The sequence below is a fragment of the Dreissena polymorpha genome, chromosome 7, assembly GCF_020536995.1.
Source record: "Dreissena polymorpha isolate Duluth1 chromosome 7, UMN_Dpol_1.0, whole genome shotgun sequence".
NCBI classification, from domain to species: domain Eukaryota; kingdom Metazoa; phylum Mollusca; class Bivalvia; order Myida; family Dreissenidae; genus Dreissena; species Dreissena polymorpha.
The window spans coordinates 2,191,777-2,211,120 of record NC_068361.1 but is presented as its reverse complement, the minus strand read 5'-3'; the positions used below and the strand labels follow the sequence as shown (position 1 = coordinate 2,211,120).

Here is a 19,344-nt window from a genome sequence, read left to right as displayed (position 1 = left end):
ATTCCATGGACCAGTTATCTTCCCATTTTTCTAGTTTGTGTAGGCCATTTTGGAGTGTGTAACAATCATTTTCTTTATTAATGGTTTATTGATAGATCTTTGAATGATCAGATAGTGAAGCGTATAACGTACTAACATTGATTCTCGCTTTTCTTTATTTTTCATTCTGCGATTATGATGATAGATTTTTTGCTCCAAAATATGTGAAAATAATTCTTAAAACCAAAAATAGTGTACCACGTGGCATTTAATAAGGATTTCGACATTGCAATAACATTATTAGCAGTTGTCTGCGGAATAAAGGTATTAAAGGAATATGTATTATCCAGAAACATAATTAGGGGGTGGGGAATTGTGCTACAATCCGCCTATACATTTCAGAACTGGTAACAATGTTCTTCTATTCCGTTTCGGATCTTTTTTGTTGTTGTTGTTAATGAGAAATTTGACCATGCTATTTTACTTCTTTGGCAATACAAATTCATTGAGTTTCACGTGAGAATGTACAAACAATTCAAATAAAAGATTGTTAAATAAGACATCTACTTACCACACCAAGAGAAGCCACTGCGTGCATATTTACTGATGGTCATGCACTAGCAACTACTCATATTCGCAAAATGAAACTTCAGCTGCACCAATAGGCGATAAAAATTGTATAACATGCGGTCCTTTCTTAACCCTTTGCATGCTGGGAACTTTGTCGTCTGCTAAAATGTCGTCTGTTGAATTTCTAAAATTAGCATTTTCTTCGATTTTTTTTCAAAGAATACTATCAGAAAAGCAAACAGTTTGGATCCAGATGAGACGCCACGTTCTGTGGCGTCTCATCTGGATCCAAACTGTTTGCAAAGGCCTTTAAAATTCGGTTCCCGCACTGAAAGAGTTAATGGCAAGTAAGCAATTGTCAAACAGATCGACACAAAACAAATGAACTAAACAAGAATCACAAATACACATCAAACACTCACAAATGAATAAAATAATTGAGCAGTCAAATGGTGATTTAAATAAAATGTATCACCTTTATTTCTTACTTTTTGCAATAGTGAGGCTATGAGGTTAATTTTCATTCACACGATAATTTTTTGTGAATAAACATAGGCTATGTGTGAGGTTTGGCGCTCCATAAAGCCGGTTTGAAGTGCCAAACTTGTGTATTACAGTTTCAAGGTAAAGTGAATCCATGCAGTTGTGTTCACTGTTTTGAGGAGTGTTTGTTGCTCACTGTGCTGTATTTCATTCCTTTGTGCTGTGTTACCCAGTTATATAAGGTATGTTTTCATTATAAAGTAACCTTTATTAAGGGTTTATCGTGATGATGCAATATTGAATGCCAAGAGATATCACCTGTTATGAAATCTCGACACGTTCTTCATTTTAGGCTAGTGACAAATTGCACAAAAAAAACATTCTTACGACAACAGTTACCAACACCATAAACGCGTTAAGCGCTTTGGCACGATCAATGCATAGTGGGTTTAAACCATAAGGCATGGGACAACTGACATCTGGCCCATGATGGATCATACAAAAGGGACAATACTAATTTAATAACATATCAATTATACTAGATGTAGAAATATACCAGAATTATTCCAGCTGTTGTTAACAATAACAGATTTGTGAACTCATTATCGGACGTCTATTGTTGTTGCAAGTTTTTTTTATACTTAATTTGCAGTCGAATTTAATTTATTCATTTATTTATTTATTTGTTTATTTTTATATCTATATAATATTTATATTATTTTAATATCTATATTATATTTATATTAATAAATAAATATATAAAAAATAAAATAATTATTTAATTAATTAATATATTTATTAATATTTAATTAATTTATTATTAATATTACATAACTAAAAAATGAATTAATACATGAATAAATAAATAATTTATTTATTCATAAAATTCATTCATCGAATGAATAAATTTTTGATTGATTGATTGGTTTATTTATTCATTTATTGTTTAGCGGGGGATGCGGTATGTTAGGGGGATGCTTGGAATGGGTGATGTAAACTTTCTTGAGCACATAGTTTCAAATACTCATCATCTGACGCATGTCTCAGGCCCATTGACACAATTCCTTCTGACATATAAGGGCCATCATATTGTATCCGGATGTTTATTGTTGAGAGGATGAAACGCTACTTAAGATTCCTCCAGACACTTATTATATCGGTTGTATTACATTAAAGACACAGTGTCCGCATTGCATAAATTCTGTCTACAAAAATTCTAACATTTCAGCAGAATTGCCGTGTGAAAAAAACCCAGCTCATATACAAAGTGGTGAACATTTTTTGTTTAGTTATTTTCAAATTGTATAATAAGTTATGATGTCACAGTATGAACAAGATCGGATGGACGTACACATGCACGTACACTTAACTATTATGAAAGAGTTATCGAACCGCAAACGGCCTCGACAACAATATGTTGGAGCGAATTTCCAATTTCAGTGAATAACCGATTCTATAGCATGCCGTTATTTTGGAGAGGCTTGAAACAGCGTTCCCTGCTTGTGAGTCAATAGCTGAAAAGCTGGTTGATAATCCTTCATTAACGAACATTATCTTATTGGAAAACTGGGCTTAATTCATTAACGTAAAGTGGCCTCCCATATTAGCATGTGCAGTCCACATATGCTTATCAGGGACGACACTTTCCGCCTACACTGGATTTTGTTTAAGCGAGACCTCCTTAAAGGCGGACTGCACAGGCTAATCTGGGACGATACTTTAAACACACGAATAAAACCCAGTTTTTCCCCCAGACCGAAGCTCCTTTATGACCGCCCAGTCGTGTAGCGGTTTATAATCCTATCTAAACAGCCACTCCGATATATTGCCCATGTGCGAACACACATTGTGGTATGTTATTATTTTTTTAAACTCCCACTGTTGTTGATCATTTATATGTTGACGACCACATTATTCATTTGCGGACACAATAGTATATGGTTCATATGTGGGCATGCTCTATAATATTTCATCTTTATTTACACACACTATATGATATTTTATGCATATGCGGGAATCTACTATGATATATAATTTATATGTTGACATCCACTATATTAAATGTGGACACCCACTATGATATATTATTATTATTATGTAGACAAATACTATGTAAAATGATTCATATGTGAACACCCATTATGATGCGTTATTTGTATGTGAACATCCGTTATGGTATAAAGTAATTTGTGGACACACAAAATCATATGGTTTATAACTCATATATGGACTAACACTATAACATTTAATTTATATGTGGACAACCACTATGATCATATAACATTCTCATGTATTGGAACACTCATGGATGTTCATCATTAACATCGGTTATGATTCATCACATATGTCACAATATCAATTAAAGGTTAGCACACGTACCATAAGCGAACATCTAAATAGGTTCGAAAGAATTTAGGCTGAGCATGGTCGCCTGTACATTGACTATGACCAGTTGATTTTGCATGCATGCAGTGGACGTTTTTTATTCCTTTTTTATTTTATTTTAATGAAATGTAAAGCCACCAATGACAGTGAATTATTTATGTTACATGTCATTCAGCTATTATTCTATTTAATTCAATTATATACATAGACGATCGAGAATAAAAAGTATAGCGTTGGAGTAAAATGCTCATATTATTCTGTTTGATTCTAAACCAATGCAAACAGATCGCCATTGGTCCTCGCGGTCGCAACCACGTCTCAAACGGTAATTGTGACTGTTTGAAATAACAAAACGTACTGTGTTTTATAAGCAATTAAAATTCGATCAAATGAAAGTAATTTTAAGACATGGAAGAGAAAGGGGAAATCGAATTACCAAAAGGATGACTAACAGAGCTCTGCTTTTGTTCTCTTAGTATTCCAGAATTTGAACACGGATCAAATGGATTGGAAAACATTTAGCTGAAAATTAAAACTAAAACGTTTTGAGATGTGATCGAGTATTGATGTATTCATGTATTAAAAACAATATTATAAAGTTGATTTTTTTATTTAACCTTACGATTTTTCAATATGCGTTTAGAAGAAAAATCATAGAATTTGAACAAATGTATCATGATAGGCAATGCCATGTGTAAAGCGATGAAACTTTGTACATTGTGAATAAAATATGACCTATTGCGATGCTAATAATACAGTCAGAAAATGCGTGTCTCAATACAAAATCGGAATGGATTTTAAAGGGGCCTTTTCACGTTTTGGTAAATTGACAAAACTAAAAAAAAATTGTTTCAGATTCGCAAATTTTCGCATTAGTTATGATATTTGTGAGGAAACAGGAATACTGAACATTTACCATGCTCTCAAACATCCATCACATGCATCTTTTGACGATTTAAAAACCTGAAAATTATAAAGCGTTGCAACGCCAAACGATTGAATAATTTGGAGAGTTCTGGTGTTGTCGTTATATTTTCTGAAACTACGAGGATTGTTTTTATAAAGTATTAAATACATCACTCTTTGTATGATCACGATTGGCCGAGTGGTCTAAGTGGTAAACTCCAGGGGTCAGTGTTTCGAACCCAGTTGATGGTTATTTTTTTCATTTTCAAAATTTTATTTTTGTATTTTTACTGGAGCCTTTTAGACACATGGTTTACATTTATAAATATATAAATTTAATGACAAACTTCAATACACGAGAAAATTTGGGAATATGCCCCTTTAAACATTTTTAAAGCGTTTTAAACCAATGAACAGATGGCGAAAATCATGTGTATTCCCAGACGGTTTCCCGCGGCGACGTAAACTGCTGGTTTTAATAAATTATATACTTCATGGCGCTTATGAAAGAAACTGTACAATTAGTACCAATAGGGCCACAAAAAGAACATTTCTTACAATAATTTAAGATGAAACGTACTTTTCTTTTGCCGAAAGACATAAACATTACTTGAACAGGCTTGAGTTGCTGGGTAAGCGTTGATCAGCGAGGTATAACGGCCTGCTTAAACATATATTCAATAAAAGCAGAACGTGAATATATGGTGAACAGGTTGAAAAATGACCTTTAAACAGGGCCCATCAGAGGAGCAAGGCAAGTCATTTGAATGGCATTTCCCAGCGGTAAACTCTCTGCCCCACCTTTGAACTGCTTTAAACAAACGACGTCTTATCAGCTCGAGACAGACTTCATTCATTCGCAGGAAACGCGGTATTTATGAATGTTGATTTCCGAGTTATCAATGGGTCATTCAAACTCATCTGGAGGGGCTGTTACAAAAAACTAAATACATGTTATCCTTTAACTTGAGATGCATGTATAGGATAGTTACTTTTAGCATACATATATTCGTTATGTATTTTTATAATGCTACATACATATTTCAATTTGTGTGCATACCTAAAACTGACGGTTGATGAAAACAAAATCATACTGCGCTCAAATTGGGAAACCATGGTATTTTTGTATATATATTTTTTACATATTTTAAGGCCGTTTACACGATACACTTACGTTGAATAATATGATTTATAGTATTGTAGGTTGTTGTTGGATAAAGATGAAATATACACGACGTGAACAATCAGCTGCACCAGCAGGAGAGAAACCGTATAATACACTGTGGTCCTTTACTTATGGTGCGGAACCAATTGCCAAATAACGTATCACGAGACAAACATTATACCAAAACACACCAACACGACCCACACAATCGGACAAAACTCAGGTCAACGTTTTTGAATAATTTTCTCGCATGAAGGTTATGTAACATTCATATATATATGCGAGCATGCAACGACAACTCTGCTGGGAGATTGCGTCTTGGAACGGTCAATCTAAAGCATTTGTGGTTTATACCGGTTTATAGGAGCCTAAACGTACACATTTCGACAAGAATAATTAATTATAAAAAAAGTAAACATCATAACATCACGATTCAAATTTAAAAGCAATTAAAGAGAATACATTTAACTTTAACTACCATCTTTTCACGCTTTGGTAAATTGACAAAATTGAAAAAAGTTGTTTCAGATTCGCAAATTTTCGTTTTAGTTATGATATTTGTGAGGAAACAGTAATACTGAACATTTACCATGGTCTAATATAGCCATTATATGCATCTTTTGACGATTTTAAAACCTAAAAGTTATAAAGCGTTGCAACGCGGAACGATTGAATAATTTGGAGAGTTCTGTTTTTGTCGTTAAATTTTGTGAAACTACGAAGATTGCTTATATAAAGTATAAAATACGTCCATTATGTGTACTTGGCGAAATAGCTCAGTAGGCTAAAGCGTTTTTACTTTAGGACTCTGGCATGACTCCAGGGGTCACTGGTTCGAAACCTGGTCCGGGCAATGTTCTTTTCCTTTTTTTAATTTTATTCTTGATTTTTTACTGGAGCTTTTACGATCCAATGTTTACATTTATCGATATAAAGCTTTCAATGAATAAGTTAAAAAATGCCAAAATCTGTGAAAAGGCCCCTTTAACTTCTCAATAGATATATAAAGAACACTAGGACCGTTACTGTCATAGCGTTTGATATGCTCGACACGAACCGATTCACCGCTCAAATTGTTTGTCCAGGGCCTGGGCAATTTAACACTGTATTGCCTATAACAGTTTTGCATGTTAGTAGTAAGTATACAATTATATATTACCATTTATAAATATTTAAACTATGCATTTAAAATTAACCAATTTATGCCTAGCCTTTAGAAAAAAAGGCTTTGGCAAACAGCGTAGACTCAGATGAGACGTCGCATGATGCGGCGTCTCATCAGAGTCTGCGCTGTTTGCTTAAAAGGATTTATGTAAAAAATATTCTAAATATGGAAATACAGATACTCAATTCTATCTCTAATTTTGGAAATAAATTGATCTAATTTAGAAGGATGGGAGAGTCCACTAGGCAAAAATTGGTAAAGCTCAAATGCATAAGATCGCAAGCATGAGCAGATTTTACTTTGATATGTCATAACACAGTTTTAATTGCCTCGATTTTGTATATAATAAAATAGATCATTACTTTGTTCTTACTTTGCTCATAAAATAACGTGCGTATTCGTGACTATTTGATCTGACTCGGCATCTCTACCGAAAACCCATCCAAAAAGCAATACAAATTGGCAAAATTAACTAGAACAAAGGGATTTTGTCGAACGTAATATTTCATACACAATTAACCATTGTTTTAGGGACCTAAATAAGTGTATCGAATAGTGGACTTTTTGAAGACAATAACAAACATCTGGCCCAATTTTGTTGAATATTCTTAAGTCAGATTTCATATGATTAGCCCAGGCTCTTTTTTTCAAATTGCAATAACAGGAGGAAATCAAATAATAGTTACAAATCTTGTGAGAAAATTACATGAAACAATATTTATTATTTTATACAACCTGATTAACTTAAAAAGAATAGTAAGATTAAATAAAATATAAAGCGAATTTAGACAGTTATTCTGTAAGCAGGCTAAACCATTTCTTAAAAATCGGGACTAGGGCCCCGTATCACAAAGCAACTTACATAAATCTGTGTGTTAGGTACATATTAATAGGAATAGCTATAACATTGTATAAGATAACCAAGTTTACTGGAGTAAACTATATGAATTTGACGGCACTGTAAATTGCGTTTAACATTATGTAAGTGCAGAATCAGCAATCTATTAAAAAAAAATATTCCTAAGGTTAAGAATTACCCATGCAGCTTAGTGAAACGGGGCCCTAATATGTTTTTTTGTTGAACGACCCTCCGCCCACCAGCATCCGACACGTGACGCCTTATCTGAATAGAAATATATATATGCCAACACCTCCTCGCAGCGTGAAACAAAACATTCAAGTCTGAAAGAAACCGAACACACTGAGCTTGCTCTATGAATGAAACTCTGATTTCACGCTGAGTGAATAAATATTTGTGCCGACTAATAGGTTGTGTGGAACAGATTAACTTTGCAAGGCGGAAAAATGACTTTGCTAGCATTTATAGTTGTGTGTTTGTGTGTGGCTATTGGAGCTTCGGAAAATATTAACTATATCATTCTTCCACCAAATCCATTACCACCCGTAAGTATTTAGTTTATATGGTTCCTCTGGGGTAAATACAAATTAACGTCGTGCAATTATAATGTTAATAATAATAAGTAAATAACAGTATTACTTATTCTGCTTATACTTTAGCAATCAAAACAACAACTTCATTTTACATATCTAGCATGTTTTTGTTAATGTTGCTTCTTCTATAGTGGCTTCTTTTACTACAGAAACAACAAATACAACAAAAACAACGACTACTACTGCTACTACTACTACTACTACTACTACTACTTCTTCTACTACTACTACTTCTACTACAACTATTGCTACTACTTCCACTACTTAACTACTTCTATTTCTTCTACTGCTGCTGCTACTACTACTACTACTACTACTACTACTACTACTACTACTACTAATACTACTACTACTACTACTACTACTACTACTACTACTACTACTACTACTACTACTACTACTACTACTACTACTACTTCTACTACTACTACTACTACTACTACTACTACTACTACTACTACTACTACTACTACCACTTCTACTACTACTACTACTACTACTACTACTACTACTACTACTACTACTACTACTACTACTACTACTACTACTACTACTACTACTACTACTACTACTACTACTACTACTTCTACTACTACTTCTACTACTACTACCACCACTTATTATTTTTATAATACTGCTACTGCTACTACTACTTTTACCACTACAACTACGTCTACTACTAATACTTCTTCTACTGATACAACTACTAAACAATACAACAACTAAACACTCACACACTTCTACACTTTGAAATGGACATGAACAAATTACAGTGGAAACCCTCTACACCGGAATTCTCTCTATACCGGAATCCTATATAAACCGGACAAATTGTCCGGTCCCATTTGCTACATGCAAACAAACACAACACGTAACCAATGGGATATTTGACAGAACCGACAGTATCGGTATACCACCACAGCTGCAACAAACCAGCACACTAATAAGCATCTCAACAACAACACCATAGCACTACCACCAACATCATAACCACCGACTGGTACTTATTCGCAACCACGACCAGTTCTCCCGCTACCGTCAGCATCACTTACACCGCCACCACTTTATCTTTTGAAGCCATCACCACAATTTCTACCACAACTGATATTATTAGACCATTAACTGTTATAATTAAACTCGGTCAGACGGACTGGCATCACCAACATACCTCACCGATGAGCAAATGTTGTGGTGCCTCACCTGTTTATTTTCAAGATTAAGATCTTCCCACGTCTACAAACACATCATTGTACTCGCGCATTTGATATAAAACAGATGTTACAGAGCAATAATGGAGCTTTGTTTCAAATTATAACCTTAGTAGTCTAAATCGGTATAAACCGGTCAAATGTTGCACATGCCGTCTTTATACCTCAGTCACAAATAGACACCGATCACCGTCCGATCAGCGGCCGACGTATTTTTCCGCTCATCGGGCTTGCGACCGGCCGATGATTGCACGGAAACCGGACCAATTTGTAGCATCGGGCGGCGTCCGGATTAATTTTAAGTCTCACTTAAAATTTAACCCGACGTCGAGCCCGGGAAGGAATCGAGTTGAGATCGAAACAAGATCGGACGATCAACGCACGGGTATCGCCCGGCGATCGTCCGACATCGAATTCGTTGGACGCGTATCGGCAAAAGTAAAGGTATTTTCAAGAGGAATATACATCGGGCGGCGACCGTCTGATTGCCGGAGGGCCTCCGCACGATGCCCGACGGACGCCGGACGATGCTCGTTATGATACACGTACAATAAATCCGATGTCGGGCGCACACCGGGCGATAACCGTTCGTTGATCGTCCGATCTTTTTTCGATCTCAACTTCGATTCCTTCCTGGGCCCCATGTCGGGTAAAACAAACTGTGATATAAAAATTTAATCCGGACGCCGCCCGATGTTACAAAATGACCAGATGTGCGTGTGATCATCTGCCGGCGCCAGCCCGATGAGCGGAAAAAACGTCGGCCGCTGATCGGACGGTGATCAGTGTCTATTTGTGACTGAGGCTTTAAACTGTGTCACTCATCTTACGGCGGACGGCTCCGACGTGTCCAGTCTTCCCGATGCCTGGAGATCAGACACATCGGCCGGCGACCGGATTATTTGTGACTGAGGCATAATAATAGTGCACTTGCGAGAATTTGAAAACCGTCCGCTTTCATTTTTTACTATTTAGGTTACGATACAATACGTTACTTTTTCCGATATAAATACGCTTGACCGTGTTTTGTTCAGCTAGTTCGATACAAAAATTGTTTAAAATAAGTTTATAAAACTATTATAGCGTGAAAAGTACGATATACATTCGATACATAGACCTTCCATACACATAAATTTGTTAAAACGACGGCGTCCTATATGATATTGGACGTTTACTCATTGTTTTCATTGATTCTAGTTGTTTCCCTTCAATAGCTTACAGTTTTCTTAGCTGTGCAGCGTTTTAACCCACTTATGCCTAGTGGACTCTCCGATCCTTCTAAATTGGATCCATTTATTTCCAAAATTAGGGATGTCTAGTATATGTATTTCTATATTTAGAATATTTCTTACAGAAATTTCTTTAAGCAAACAGAGCAGACTAGGTCTACGCTGTTTGACAAGGCCTTTTTCTAGACGCTAGGCATACATGGGATAATTTGATCTCGTTCTGGGGAAACGGGGTTAACCCTTTGCATGCTGGGAAATTTGTCATCTGCTAAAATGTCGTCTGCTGAATTTCTAAAATTAGCCATTTCTTCGATTTTTTATCAAAGAATACTATCAGAATAGCAGACAGTTTGGATCCTGATGAGACGCCATGTTCTGTAGCGTCTCATCTGGATCCAAACTGTTTGCAAAGGCCTTCAAAACTTAAAGGGTTAAATACATGTGCGTAAAATTTCGTCCCAGATTTACCTGTGCAGTCCACACAGGCTAGTCAAGGACAATACGTTCCATATGAATTGGATTTTTTTTTAGAAGAGACTCTCCTTTAACGGAAAATACCCAAAACAGCTGAAACTACTAATCCTTATGGTCTATAAAATCACCACAATTCAGGAAAACAATCTTCTTATCCGTGCGTACCATGTTGACCTATTTCATGTACCAATGGTTATTACACTAGTGTGATTTTGAAAGGATTTGATCAGGTCAACTGCACGGTGCCTATACCACGTGACTTTTTAAGATCTGTGTGGGGACTAAAATGTCAACAAAAGCGCGATGAAGGTAAGATTTTTATGGATATTTTTTTTAATATGTCATCATTTTCAATGGGATAAAGTGGAGAGCCCGCTCATTCATGAGAGCTTTCTTTAGGTATCATGATTTTATAAAAACAAATAAGTATTTTTTCAGTAAAGTGCAACCGCGCGTTTGAACGGTAAGAAAAAGGTAGGATCAGTGTGGGGACATTATTTTATTTTGACACAGAAACATCACTTCTGGTGAAATAAAGCAATAAACTTAATGGGCGGAGCTTACACTATATCATTTTGCATTCATTTTCAGTTTTCTGTTATATATTTACGAAACAAAATTCAAGGTAAATATTCTTACAGTAATATGATCTGTGTGGTATACGTTTTTAGAAGGATCTGTGTGGTATACTGTTTATAAGTTTTTCAGTTCTATTCAGTTGCTTAAAAAATGCTTGTCAACAATGTATTTAAAACTGGATTTTTAAATGCGATAGCAAGTAAAACACATAACGGCTATACACTACGCTTGCACCGCTTGTTGAACTAATACATAATTATGATATACAGGCATGCTATACAATCCCCATCATAAAATTAAAATCTTACGCTGGAGCATCTTAAATTGATGACAATGCCATGCATACCTTAAATAGGTGTACACTTTATGTTATTGTATTAAATTCCATTTTTATTTTGGCACCAAACACTACTGTCACGTGAAGTAATGTATTCTATATATTATTTTAGATATTATATTTGCTTTAAGGTATGGCCCAATGCTCCGAATGCGGAAAAATGTTGAAGACCAGAGCTGGATTATTGCGCCACATTAGGAGATACGCTAACTCTGGAAACTATTACTGCTGTGGGAAACCATTTCAGGTAAGATGAAATACCTTAAAAATAGTTACATTTGTATACAGTTATACTAACAAACAGATGAACGGATTTTCGTGAAACAGTACAAATATACAATATATCTCATCTCTCAGGTTATCATACATTTTGAAATATCTCAATAATCGTCAAATCGTTGGTAATTTAAAAAAAAATAACGAACGCGTGTCTTCTGATACTAACATTTTTGAAATAGCGAGTTTACGCATTGAAATGTCACGTGATTAAAATAGCTTTTTTTCTTCTTACGATGCCTTCAATCTTAGAAGGCTTCAAAGAACGAAGGACCCCACGATGTGTGTACAGTGCGGCAGGAGCTTTTCGGACAAGTACCTACCTACCCGTGGCTCGAGAGAAAAGTGCAAAAAAGAGGGATTGTCGAACTGTTACCAGTGTGGGTTGGCAGTTAGGAGTGAGATTGACCTCAAAGAGCACGACAAGCCCCACATGCCTGACAAGTATTACATATATGAGGAGTGTTTCAAACGTACAGTCGCAAAACAAACCTCTCTCGACACGTGAGCACTTCACATAAATCATAATAGTTTACAGTTTGTCTGTGTAACTTGAATATCGTTTTACGTTATTTTATTCGTTATTTTATTTTAACTCTCCTTTTCAATATTTTTTTTAAGTTATCCGAATTTGATTAGTTTTTGTGTTTCGTTAAGTTCGTTTGTGTGTTTCTTTTGAAATTATTGTCAAATAATTGTGCAATAAGTTGGATTTACGTTATTCATTAATGAATCGCATCTGTGATTTGTATTATCTAATCTGTGATTCTTTATTAACTATAACTTGATTAAAGTTGTGCGATGTTTTTTCGTTGATTTTAATTTTAAATACCGCTGTCTGAAGCTAGTTTGATAATCATAAGCAGCCAGGGTTTCTAAAAAGTAGTGATTTTCACGATTGCTTTACATTATTAACTGCCTGCTTATACTTATTCTAGGCCGTGGTAATTGACAATAAACAATGTAGGCGATGAGGTTGAGTATACAATTCAATACTCCTTAATTTAGTCGAAATACGTCTTGACATTCTTCACAGCTGCATCCCACCACAACACAAGAGGAGAATCGTACATATATAATCATTTAATATAATAGTTATTCATTTACTTTTTATATTCTCTTCAAAATAATTAACACTAAATATAAGCATACACTTGTTACACTGAATACAATGTCATAATTTATAACATGACATTATACAAACACATGGCGCATGATTGTAAATATCTATACTATGTAATAAACTAATGCAACAATATAAATTCCATAAATGAAAATAACACACACAAACACACACATATATAATATATATATATGTTTCTACAATGACCATTATTTTGTTTTTAGGAAATCGTGCCGGTTATTTTCAACTTTAAATAACAACAAAATAGAAAATAATGTCGAAAATGTATGATTTGTTTGGTCGTTTAAAGTTTCTTCACAATGATGCAAGGCACTTTGAAATCCATGATAAACCAATACGTCTGGTGGATTCAGTTTTATCAGTTTTTATTTCACATTTGATTTTAAAACATGCATATTACTCAGGAAAGAACATGCCTTTGCTTTTTTTCAACCTGTGTAATATTTGACACAATCTCTATTGCAGAATTTGTGTTCGAATTAAATTTTCAATTGTGTTCGTCTATCCCCATTCTTATTGTTGGCAACAGTTTATGTCAGGCTATCGTTTCGTCTCGCCCGCACCCAACTTACTCCTAGTGTCCCCTTCTGTATAGCATTTCTGTCTCGTGAAACTGTTTCCTCTTTTTTCTTCCCTTATCTCTTTCCGCTCACTAGTGTCAAATATGTGATTACTGAAAAGAATCATTTTTTAATGATAATAATAGATCTACTACTACTACTATTACTTCTTCTTCTTCTACTACTACTACTACTACTACTACTACTACTACTACTACTACTACTACTACTACTACTACTACATGTACTTCTACTACTACTTCTACTACTACTACTACTACTAATAGTAGTAGTAGAAGTAGTAATAGTAGTAGTAGTAATTGCTGTATTGAAATTATTGAAATTAAATATATAAAAAATATTTTGTCGTCATTATTTCAATTTATCCGTGAATTGTAGAAACACGGATACCACACAGATCCTTCTAAACACGTATACCACCCAGATCATATTACTGTAAGAATATTTTTCTTGAATTGTGTTTCGTAAACATATTACATAAACCTGAAAATGAATGCAAAATAATATAGTGTAAGCTCCGCCCATACCGTTTATTGATTAATTGCACCAGAGGTGATGTTTCTGTATCAAAATAAAATAATGCCCCCACACTGATCCTACGTTTTTCTAACCCTTCAAACGCGCGGTTGCACTTTACTGAAAAAATACTTATTTGTTTTAAAAAATCATGATACCTATAGAAAGCTATCATGAATGAGCGGGCTCTCCACTTTATCCCCTTCAAAATGGTGACATATTAAAAAAAATATCCATAAAAATCTTACTTTCGTCGCGCTTTTGTTGACATTTTAGTCCCCACACAGATCTTAAAAAGTCACGTGGTATAGGCACCGTGAACTGGTTTCATTCCAAACGTAAGTGAGGTTATCCGAAATCTTTTTAATCAAATTACACCGAAATGTGCTATCGATTTTATGAAAAACTGGAATGAAATTATCAATGGTTCATAAAATGGTCAGACTTCTTTGCAGCTACGTTTTAGATATACATGTAATGGGTTTTCGGTAGATTTGGAGAAACGGATAACCAATTTTCCGGATAAGATTTATTAAAGTAGTGCAAATACTGTAAATTCATCATTATTCACGGGGCATTAATTTTCGTCCATTTCGTGGGTTAATTTGCGTCTATATCGTGGGTGAATTTTCGTCTGTTTCGTGGGTTGACTGACGAATTTAACACGAACACATCCGAAAATCACCAACACATATTCATATTTTTTTCCAAAATCAGAAATGCACAAAATAAAGGGTCCACGAATTTTTTTTATTTTTTTTTCATGCCGACGAATATAAATGACATCACATTATAAAATCTCGTTGACAGGAAGCACCCACGTGCACCTCCTACAGCGGCCTGTGCCACCTCGCATACAACCTGACGGATAACGGAAACAGCTACCAAGTGTACCACAGCGAGCAAGAGATTTGCCGCTGCCCTGGTGGAAAGCAATGTGAGACGGACTGGTCCAAATCTTCTAGTTCCATGACACGGACCTTCACAAATGGAGGTGACCTCTGCTTTTTATTTTATGCTGGGTATTGAAATGACGAGAATATTTTAATGTTTAGGAAAACTATCGTATAAGTAAATGAAACGGATCGTCAACGATTCCGGACTGAATTGTGAAATGACGTATCGCGTCGTAACGAGCTCCTTTATATTTTACAATATGAAATCTTCTTTCATGATGGCCATATGATTCGGATGATCATCTGGATATCGGATGAGATTTTATATCGCATTGCAATTGTCCGTAAGGTCGCACTACCGTTCATCCAAGATGTGTGAACACTCGCATACTCGTGCATCAATCTGCATGGTGTATTTTCCTCCAATTGTGACAAACCGTTAAAGATTATTGACATGTAGATGTTCTAAAGAACGACGATTTAACCCTTTGCATGCTGGGAAATTTGTCGTCTGCTAAAATGTCGTCTGCTGAATTTCAAAAATTAGCATTTTCTTCGATTTTTTTTTCAAAGAATATTATCAGAATAGCAAACAGTTTGGATCCTGATGAGACGCCACGTTTTGTGGCGTCTCATCTGGATCCAAACTGTTTGCAAAGGCCTTCAAAATTTGGTTCCCGCAGTGAAAGGGTTAACTTCCAATATTTAAATACAGAATATACATAAATAACCTGCTTTTCTTATCTGCAATGGCTACTCTATTTTTACGACACAATAACATTTGTTTTATCTACAATATGAGGGCCGTGTCCCTTTAACGGTACGTAACTATTCCTCTTGATCAGTCTTAAAGGAACAATAACATGCGTAATTTTATTGTGAATTCGAACGGTTTTATCGATATTTAACTAAAACTTGTTTCTGGATCCCGGCAGGCCAAGAGGTGGAGGTGAAGATCAGTTACTGCAAACTGCGTCAGCCGGACACCATATGCAGGATCAACGAGCCTGCGCTCGTGACACGTGGTCGGGGCGCGTTCACGTTCGAAATCGTGTCCGACTTCAGGTAAGAAAAGAATAGCAAAACGAGTTAGACGGCTGTGATTGATTGTGATTGTATATATCTATGAGATCAGTTATAGAATTGTGGGTTTGTATCTTTTGGACCACTTATAGATATATGGGATTGAACAATGGGACCAGTTATAGAATTATTTGATTGCATCTATGGGACAAGTAATATGATTAAGGAGATTGCATCTATGGGACCAATTATAGAATTATGAGATTGTATCCATGGGGAAAGACCCGAAAGTTATAGAATTATGTGATTGTATATATGAGAAAAGTTATAGAATTATGGGATTGCATCCATGGGACAGGTTATAGAATTATGGGATTGTATCTATGGGACCAATTATAAAATTGTGAGATTGTATTCATGGGAAAAGTTATAGAATTGTGTGATTGTGTCTATGAGAAAAGTTATAGAATCTTTGGATTGTATCTTTGGGACCAGTTCTAGAAATATGGGATCGCATCTATGGGGCAAGTTAAAGAATAATGTCATAACGTATATGGGACAAATTATCGAATTATTGGATGCATATATGGAACCGGTTGTAGAATTAATGGATTGAATCTATGCGAATAGTGATAGAATGAAAAGGGATTGCATCTTCTGGACCAGTTTTAGAATTATGTGATTTTATATAAGGAACCAGAAATAGAATTATGGGATAGCATATATCGTACCAGTTATAGAATTAAGAGATGACATATATTGGACCAGTTATATAATTATGGGATAGCATATATCATTATGGAGGCAGTTATAGATTTAAGGGATTGTATACATGGGGCCAGTAATTGAATCATGGGATTATTAAAAAAAGCAGCGTACCGAGTTAAACATATGTACTGCGATTCCTTTTAAAAGACGGCTCCCAATAAAAAGTATTTATATAAGGAATATTTCCGAACTTACGAGTGAATTGCTCAGCCACAGTTGTACACTTAAAAGAACCAACGGTAATTTGCCATCGATACCATTTTTCGTTTCTCATAGAAAACTAAGCAATGTGTGGCTAAACGTTTTTCAAATATCCAACATTTTGACAAAGACGTTTAATTTGCGGATACGTGGCTATTTTTCGCCATGTATTGTGTGTAAGATATCACAGATTACGCTTTTCTTAATGTCCCCAGTTGTCGCTGTTACCGGCCCCTGTTCGCCCATCGGTCATGGCGGGAGGGAGACTACGACTACATCGAGTACGCTTGTGGAAAGGTATGACAGTCACGTGTTAGGACAGTCATGTGGTTGGGCGGTCACGTGGTAGGGCAGTCACTCGGTAGGCAGTCGCGTGTTAGCACAGTCACGTGGTAGGACAGTCACGTGGTAGGACAGTCGCGTGGTAGGAAAGTCACTATGTGTGACAGTTACGTAGCATGCTAGTCTCTTCGTAAGATTGTAGCGTGGCAGAACTGTCACGTGGTAGGTTTGCCGCGTTGTTGGGCTGTATCGCGGGAAGAATGTCACGTGGTGGCGCAATTATGTGGAAGTACTCTCACGTGGTCGGGCTGCAGCGTAGTAAGACTGTCAAGTCGTAGTGCAGTCACATGGTAGTGCAGTCACATGGTAGTGCAGTCACATGGTAGTGCAGTCACACGGTAGTGCAGTCACATGGTAGTGCAGTCACATGGTAGTGCAGTCACATGGTAGTGCAGTCACATGGTAGTGCAGTCACATGGTAGTGCAGTCACATGGTAGTGCAGTCACATTGTAGTGCATTAAGGTGGTAGGGCCGTCTCGTGCTAGGACAGCCTTATGGTAGGGGAGTCACTTAGGGATGAAGTCACGTTGTGGATCGGTTACGAGTAAGATATACCGGTAAGTATCATGTTCATGTGTTTGTGATGTTCTACATTTCATCACTGATATCAAATATTGTATTCGAATATAAAAATAATTTTGTTAAACTGATTATGACTTTCGTGTTTACAGCCTCGGTGCGGAATGAACCGCCTGCCGTCTTCGGAATGTACTACAATCACATGGAACGGGGCGCCGGATATGCTGAACCACACGTACGTGTGCCGCTGTCGCCGCGGCGAGGAATGCACTTCTGGCCTTCTGCCGACGGCCGAAAAAACGACCGTCGTCCGCAGCTGCGAGAGAGTGCCCACGTCTACCACCATTGAACGCCGTCGACGGCGAAGTATCCTGAGGAAACTTGGCAGTGGAGATAATGCGTACCCTTGAATGTCCGCCGCTGACAACCGGGTTTGGATTGTCTCCCATTTCTGCTAACAATTTTGAGCCGCTTTGGCGCGATCTGACGGTGTACAAAGTTGTTATGTCTATATATGTAATGATGAGGCTCTTTCCGTAGATGCAGTAGTGCGTTTTATGTTAGGTAAAATTATTAGCTATGTATCGTGAGTTAGTGGCTTACAACAAACCTTAGACGTTGGAACCTTAACCTTTGATGGAAAACGTTTTTCTTTTGAAGCGAATTTGTACTTCACGTTACTTCCAACATCGTAACCGTTCAAATGAAGGCCAGTAAGATCTTCTAAGAGACAAGTGTTGCAAGGGAGATGGTATGTGATGTGAAGATACTTTGCTACATTGTTAACATTTCGCTTGAAAATATACCCCCATTTCGGTTGATTAAAACTGTCCAGTATTATATGCTTAAACTATTGTTTTGTCATTTTTGTAAAGTATTATTCTTAATATATATTCGTCGAAGATGTTTGGTTTTTGATTAGGCTAGTCATGGACGACACTCTTCGCCTAAACTGGATTTTCGTTTAGGGGTGACTTTCGTTAAATAAAAAATTCCATGAAAGCGAAAAGTGTCTTCCATGTTTAGCCTGTGCGGACTTCACAGGCTGATCTGAGCTGACACTTTACGCATATGCAGATGCCCAGTTTTCCTATAACGAGGCTCAAATGACACTCTAACCTCATACAATGGCTATCTACTCTGAT

At 36.2% G+C, this 19,344-nt stretch overlaps 1 protein-coding gene across 1 annotated transcript; it reads left to right on the top strand.

The window, feature by feature from the left end:
• The first annotated feature begins 7,807 nt into the window (after positions 1-7,807).
• LOC127839468 (uncharacterized) lies at positions 7,808-19,101 on the top strand. The gene is made up of 5 exons (XM_052367867.1): positions 7,808-8,057; positions 15,260-15,443; positions 16,281-16,410; positions 17,553-17,634; positions 18,352-19,101. The coding sequence occupies exons 1-5, from the start codon at positions 7,959-7,961 to the stop codon at positions 18,607-18,609; spliced, it is 753 nt and encodes a 250-aa protein (XP_052223827.1). The 5' UTR covers positions 7,808-7,958; the 3' UTR covers positions 18,610-19,101.
• The last annotated feature ends 243 nt before the right edge of the window (positions 19,102-19,344 follow it).

What these genes read in the sequence shown, in the direction of transcription:
- LOC127839468 (XM_052367867.1), top strand. Translation starts at nt 7,959, where the DNA reads ATGACTTTGCTAGCATTTATAGTTGTGTGTTTGTGTGTGGCTATTGGA. An exon ending in CACCAAATCCATTACCACCC is followed by an intron (nt 8,058 to 15,259) that starts GTAAGTATTTAG and finishes TCTCGTTGACAG; the next exon opens with GAAGCACCCACGTGCACCTC. An exon ending in ACGGACCTTCACAAATGGAG is followed by an intron (nt 15,444 to 16,280) that starts GTGACCTCTGCT and finishes GGATCCCGGCAG; the next exon opens with GCCAAGAGGTGGAGGTGAAG.